Source organism: Chenopodium quinoa, unplaced genomic scaffold, assembly GCF_001683475.1.
Source record: "Chenopodium quinoa cultivar QQ74 unplaced genomic scaffold, ASM168347v1, whole genome shotgun sequence".
NCBI classification, from domain to species: Eukaryota; Viridiplantae; Streptophyta; class Magnoliopsida; order Caryophyllales; family Amaranthaceae; genus Chenopodium; species Chenopodium quinoa.
In genome coordinates, this window is record NW_018745170.1 from 3,271,632 (window position 1) to 3,279,162 (window position 7,531).

The 7,531-nt window shown below is 34.9% G+C and overlaps 1 protein-coding gene across 1 annotated transcript; it reads right to left on the bottom strand.

Annotated features, from left to right (window-relative positions):
- Positions 1-96: 96 nt before the first annotated feature.
- Positions 97-6,227, bottom strand: LOC110710483 (U-box domain-containing protein 52-like). Its single transcript, XM_021888795.1, has 10 exons — positions 5,455-6,227; positions 4,563-4,681; positions 4,328-4,449; positions 3,862-4,079; positions 3,662-3,719; positions 3,267-3,555; positions 3,069-3,170; positions 2,106-2,534; positions 974-1,735; positions 97-838 (listed from the first exon to the last, which is right to left on the bottom strand). The coding sequence occupies exons 1-10, from the start codon at positions 5,678-5,680 to the stop codon at positions 743-745; spliced, it is 2,421 nt and encodes an 806-aa protein (XP_021744487.1). The 5' UTR covers positions 5,681-6,227; the 3' UTR covers positions 97-742.
- Positions 6,228-7,531: the final 1,304 nt, after the last annotated feature.

Below are 7,531 nucleotides of genomic sequence, written 5' to 3' on the forward strand. Positions count from 1 at the left end.
CAGCCTACTGGACACTGCCAGCCCGCTGCACCTTTTATAACAATTCCTATACTCGTCTATAAAAATAATAGTTGGCTAAGATGGTAAGACTTTGAATTTAGTTATTGTGTTTTCTTACCCTTTCAAAACTTTCCTATACTCGTTTGCTTCTTTGCAACATTAATAATCTAATTTGAAAGGATTGCTCAAAATTTGTTTTTGGTAGGATAAACATATATGTATTTTTCCCTATTTTTTTACTTATTTGTAGTTAAAAGCTTATACAAGTATATTCTTTATAGTCTTGTATAGGGAAAATGTTCCAAAAAGTTGCATTGACAAATTCTACAACTTCAAATCAACCCTGATGAAACTGATATGAGTACATCAAATTTTTTTTATAGAAACATTGCTAATTTGCCACAACAAAAATGTGAGGACTAAAAAGACAATGGAATTATCTGTTAATAAAATTTTTGTACATACAAAACTCTATTCCAAAGTCGAATTGTATCCAACTCTTAACATAAATCTGAAAAATATACTATTCTCCCACTTTTTTCATCACAACTTAGCTTATAGCGTATTACCACCTCTGTCGCATCCATATTTTGTTCATCTTTACGTTTTCTTTGGTGGCCAATAGGCGATCCATGGGTAGGGAGGACTAGGTGAAAACTAGCCTTCTAGGGAGTTTACATTGATCAAATGTTATAAAGTTTACGATTGGAGAGAGAGAGAAATAAAAAAGATTTTATAGATGCTACAATTTTTCTCCTGATGAAGATGAAACACTTGTTTGGCTTCTGTTGCTAGATGCCGTCGATTGCAATGATGGGTTTTCACTATCCTGTGAATACTGAAACCAAACAGATCGTTAGTCCTTGTAGCATGTACATGTTTAGTGACCAAAAATTGAATGTGATATATTATTTAGGGACGAGGGATTACTGTATTGTACTTGTAATAGTAGTAATAGTTGTGTAGAACTTACATTGTTTATGGTCATGACTTGACTTGGCCTATACGACGAGTTTGAAGGTACGGGAGAAAACATGATGGTGGGCATATTTGCTTCACCAAACTCCCTAAATCTGTTAAGCTCAGGAAGTATTTGTGTAAGATCAGGTCTATCCTTCCTTCGTAACTCTGCACATTGAAGCGAAAGTTTAGCAAATTGTAAGGCCTCTTCGTAAGGACAGTCATGTATGTACGGATCCAACATATCTCGAAAAGTCCCTCTTTCGATAGCCCTTTGTACGTGATGAGTTAAACCCATAGCTGGCTTAGCCGTGATCAATTGCAAGTACAAGATGCCTAAGGAGTAAATATCCGATTTAGTCCCTAGCATCCCGGTTTGCTGATACTCTGGATCGATGTAACAGAATGTTCCGGCTGCTTGAGTCATCCGATACTGTGTTACTGTGTCGGCTATAGATGGTGGCACCAACCTTGCCAAACCAACGTCACTGATTTTACTCACAAAATTTCGATCTAGTAAAATGTTGGCTGGTTTAAGGTCACGGTGCACTAATGGCTCAGGCTTTGACTGGTGAAGGAAGAGTAATGCTGTACCGATCTCTGCTGCAATACGGAATCTTAGTTGCCATGGGAGTGGCGGAGTGTTATCTCTACAAAAGAGGCGATCTTCTAAGCTTCCATTAGACATGTACTCGTAGACTAGACAACCGTACTCGGGGCATGCTCCCAAGAGGAGCACCATGTTTGGATGTCTTATGCAACTTAATATTTCAACCTGCATCACATGTAATTGTGCATATATTATAGTCTTTTGTTCCATAACTTTTAGCAAGTTGAATACTTTGTAGCATTTACCATAGACCAGTTAATATAGTTAGCATCTTATTTTTTGTAAGAAAGACCCTACTGAACCAGCATTTCTCACAAGTCAGTTAGCTTAGCTATACAGGTCAACGCTTGAAAGTAGAGAGGGGAGGTAAGGGAATATAGTTAGCATACATATATTGGCCCTAGCATCTTGATATATGCGAACATTTATCCAATTTTAGGCCGTCCTAAAATAATAAGCTAAACCTCATTTCCTTAAACACGACCTATAATCATATGTACAAATTATTTTATGAACCTGGAAGCACATGACTTACCTCTTGTTGAAATTGTGCCTCTCCCTGCGCGGCATCAGGCCTAAGAACCTTAATGGCTACAAGTGTATGATCAAGAGTGCTCTTATAAACAGGACCATAACCACCTTCACCAATCTTAAGTGATTCAGAAAAGTAAGAAGTAGCAGCTTCAATCTCTTTGATGCTATATTTCCTATACCTAACATCATTGTGATTCAAAGCTTGAAGTGCTGCCTTCTTCTCTTCTGCTTCTTTGGTGGCTTTCTTTTCTGCTAGCTCTCTCTTTTGTGATTCGAGATCTGCCAGTCTCTGAGCGGCTTCGGCTGCTTCCATTGCCGCTCTACACTTGGCTTTCTCTTGCTCCGCGATTGCTCGTGCTGTTTCCTCTGCGTAACGTGCCTCTTCTAATCTGTGATCTTCTTCAATCCTTGATCTTTGAAGCTCACTTGCCTAAGGATAAAATTGGCAAACAAACAAATTATTAGTGTACTTTGCATTACATATTTTTCGGGCTCAGATATTTGTGGTTACATGGAAACGGATAATAAGATAGTGCTTCGGGGAAATTAAACTAGGAAACATAAGTTTTGGAGAAGAGGAAAATCAGGGAAATGAAACATTATTTAAGAGAGTTTCGGGTATAAAAGCGTGCCCAAAATAGAAATGTTGATTCCAAACAAAGTTTTCGTGCATCATATTGAGTCTACATTCATCTATCTTAACGGGTTGAATTATCAATATTAGCCAAGTTAATTTTTGGGCAGGTTAGTTAGAGTTTTCTTCCCGATTTTAGGAGATCCTGAGATCGATTCTCATCATCTGCCCTTGTGGCTCTCTAAGCAACAAAATTTTTGGATAGGTTACGGTCATGTCAATTTCAGTTTGAGTCAATAACAAGCCACGTAATTTTATATTCAATTCGAGTAATCGGACACAAGTCATATGGCACATGTATTTAATCTTAGTAAAAAAATATTTCAGTACCTTTTGCTTTGCAGTTAGTGCTTCCTTGCAAGCTGCATTGTACATCTCCATAGTTTTCTTGAGCTCCATTCTCAATCTTCTCATCTCAGACTCAAAATCTTCCTGTCAATTTCAATCAAAATCAAACTTTTAATCAATTTTTACGAAGGTTTACAAAGACAATGAAATCTTATCCTTCAATTTTGTTAGATATCTTACTGAAGATGATGAAAAGCCACTACAATTTGAAGAGGAATACTCCAATAAGGCATTTTGATCGATTGATTTCCTGTCTGTCACTAAACCAACACTCATACGATCTGCATCCGATCCACTCGAAGCCCGAGGCGCGAGACCCCAGTCCATTGCATCAAAGGAAGGACGATCAATACTAACTCTTGGCTCATTGGTTGGCCAAGAAGGGTTAACAAATGATATGTCTGAATCTGGCATACCAATTTCACCATATGCCCTGCCATTTGCTGCTCTTCCCCTAGTAAATGGTGACCTATTTCCAAAAAAATAAAGATTATGGTTAAATGGTTGTTGTATATGCATATATGGTACTTCGCAGAAACTATCTGGTGCAACCGCTGTAAAAATCGCGCACTTGCCTTATTGAGTCCATTTCTTCAATGCCCCTATTTGGGTTAAAATGCATCTTTTCTCTGTCTGTTGCACAAAAAAAAAAAAAAAAAAAAAAAAAAAAAGATTTGATATAAGGTTTGTTTATTTCAACTTAATATTCAATGAAAGTCTATTTAATAGGTGTAACAATTAAGTGAAGAGAGCACGGTCTAAATGATAATTGTACCTCTTGAAACGTAACCACCTGGACGCATAGGGGATTCATATATAGGGATACCATTGGGAATGGGTTGGCAATGTGGCGGGCTTCGGCTAGAAGGTCTTGGGAGAGGACGAGTGGCGGATCGACTATGTAACATTTTCCCCTTCGAGATCACATACACAGAGCAAAATTCAGGGCAACCTTTGAATAGATTTGTTGCAACATCCGGGCCTTTGAACCTCCTGCTCCAAACAAAAGAAGCGCATGACATAAAAAGTCTAATATGCCTAATAGATTAGGCAATTAATAGAGGGCAAAATGTCGTAAATACCCTTAGTGAGCAAACTATAGTGAGACTCATGTAAGACAACTATCGACATTATGCCCCCTATTGGTTGTCTAATCGTCCAAGAATTAACTACCGATCTTGATCCAAAATACACGATTCTTAACACTTGTATGTCTAATCATTAACGTACACAAATATTACCTCATCAATTGATTCCTTGATGAAGCACTTACAACCATGACCTCAATCGCGTTATGTTGGCAGTATTCTATCAAAGCTTTCGAAATGTCAATGTCTTCCAAAATAACCTCATTACATACAACCTAAGGAAAAAAAAAAAAATCATGGATAAGATTGTAAGCTTAAACAAAGTTAATTTTGTACCTAAGAACAACATATCAATAGAAGCTTAAAAGAGAATGTAAAGAAAACGAACATCTTTACGACTGCAGAAACATCGAAAAGGAAGGAAGATCTCCCGAGCTTGAGTTTCAGCGTAGTACTTAGCGGATCTAGCAACATCTTCATGGCTATCAGAGAGGGGCGCCGGCGAATCTGTAATTGCATAAGACATTGGTAATAAGGCAAGTAAGCAACACATTGTAAACAACCACATAATTTTTTTTTTTTGTTAAGAGGAAATTATATCTTTTTAAGTACGATGTGATATACTAATTATGAATTAATTGATATTTAAACAACCCTACAAATAATGAAATCATTAAACATCATGCATATACTGTTACATTTTATGGTATAATGTTGGTTTTTTTTTTTTTCTTTTCGTGATGGTTAAAGTAACATGTAACAGCCATGCAACCTACATTCCAAATGGTTCATAATTAACAATTTAAATTAACACCTCTTTCCATAGAAATCCATTAGAGATGATCATAAATCGTTCTGCAAGCAAGGTTCACCATAAAAACACATTTTGTCCGAGATTTCCACCTGAACATGGTAAAATAGGTTTGTTCGGCCAAAATAGCCTAAGAACATAACGACCCTAAACACCCCACGCCAAAGGCCAAAAAGTTTGACTTTCAACCCAACCCGACCCTAGGAGAGAGCCATATATGTATAGATGAAGGAAATAATGTTATGTTTGCATGTTTATAGTACACAAAAACATAAATAAGTTGTTAGAAGACCATCTCAACCAAAAGCTTAAACTGATGGTTGAGGCCTAAGAATATATTTCGCTAGCTCTTAATACCATGTTAGAGCACCATCTCAACCAAAAACTTAAGTTGATGGTTGAGGCCCAAGAATATGTTTTATACTCTATCATAAATGAATGCAGAGAAACATATTAAACAATTACATACTTATAAGGGAATTGGTAGGATTTCTTTGCTTAACATGGAGCAAAGTAACAGTTTGACCCTTATTAAGAACATGATCAACAGCCCATTTAAGAGCATATTGGCTTCCTTTATCTTTATCAATTGCAACAGCAACTTCACCATTTTTCTTAACCTCACTAACAACATTTTGTGGTGGTGGTGGTAATAGTTGTTGTTGAAGGTGGTGGTGTTGTTGATTCCACATCATATATTATCAACCTTCTTTGTTCGCAGTTGCCTTAATTTATAAATTAGCTTCTTAACCTTAACCTTAACCCCTCTCTTTTTCCTCTTTGTGTGTATTCTTCTTATGTTGTACCTCCTCCGCGCCTCGATTCCTCGAAAAGAGAACGCAGAGGAGATGTAGGATAAGAAGAATCACTTAGAGATGTTGAATAATGTAAGAATTAAATTATAAAAACCAATTCAAGCTTCCATATATTTATTTTAAAGTTTGTTTCTTTTTTCCTCTCCCTCTTTTTCCTTTCTGTTTTTTTTGTTAAGGGTTGTTTTTCATTTGATCAAATGGCAATATTTCTCTCTCTTCTGCTTATTTACAACCTTGAAACAATCTAATTTGAGTATATACGTGTGCTAGTAGTAATCTAGAGCCTTTCGCAATATTTGCTTGATTGCTAACCTTTCCGATCCCTTAATTAACGGATAACCCTCTTTTCTTTTGTTTATTTACCCATCTTAAGATAAAAATATACAGCACGCATGACATTTCAATCTTAATAACATAAAGTATAGGAAAATTGACTTAAAATAATACCAAATATTAATGGTGTGTGTAAAATAATACGAACTCAACTATTTGCTATTAGTGGTACCACCTTTTGTACTATATGTGCAAAATAGTACATCGGTCACCGAAAAAGTATTTCGAGGAATATTCCGTCTATATTTATTATTATTATTATTATTTTATTAATTTTATGTTTTCTTTTCAAAATACATATTTTGTTAACAATTTTCTTTATAATCCAAATTAATAATGCCCCATCCCTTTGTTAGGCTTTTTCCCCACATTCATCGACCAAAATAATGTGGGGAAATTTTTGGATCTTTTAGACAATTTTTGAAACTAATTGTATCAAAATAATAATGCATTTAAATACCCTATTTACTATTGTATGGTTAAAAAATTACTACAAGTATTTAAAAAAAAAAAATTAAATACACATTCAATATTAAAAAAAAAGCCTAACAAAGGGGTGGGGTATTATTTAAAACAGAAAATTAATAATAATAATAATAATAATAATAATAATAATAATAATAATAATAAATATAAATATAGACGATACTTTTCCAGTGACTGGTGTACTATTTTGCACATATAGTACAAAAGGTGATACAGCTAATAGCAAATAGTAAAGTTCGTATTATTTTGCACACACTGTTGATAGTTGGTATTATTTTAAGCCAATTTTCCTAAAGTATGTTTAAGCTAATCTACAAAGGTTTATAACTTATAATTTTATTTTCAACAAAAAAAAAATATTTATAATTTTATAAAGTTGTGAAACAAAAATATGCTTGATTTATATATGACTATTCTTTGACTAACTGAACCGTAATAATGAATTAAGATATTAATACAAGGTTATAAAAGTTTTTTTTTTTTTTTTTTTTTTTTTTTTTTTTTTTTTTTTTTGAATGGAATAGGGAGGGGTGATTTTGTTAAATAATAATAGTCATTCGGCATTTACAATCATCCATTAAGAGATCTAAATTCTCAATACAAGAATTAAACACTCCTAAACTAATGACATCGCTTCTGAACTGCTCCACGATAATTTTAGATGTCTTTATATCATTTGTTTCGGGGTTTTCTGATGTCCTGCGGGAGAGTTACAATTCCGAGACTGGAACCGGACGCCTGTACCTGCAAAATAACGGAGACTCCTGAGAGCTCCGCCTCCAACGGTCAAGTTAGTACCTGATTAAGGAGTAGTTAATACAGAAATTAAAGTAATGAGATCTCTCTAGGTGAGAGTGCTTAGTGTTGGTAATCTGCGTCGTTAGCGAGATTAGCCGGTTGTTAATAACTCTG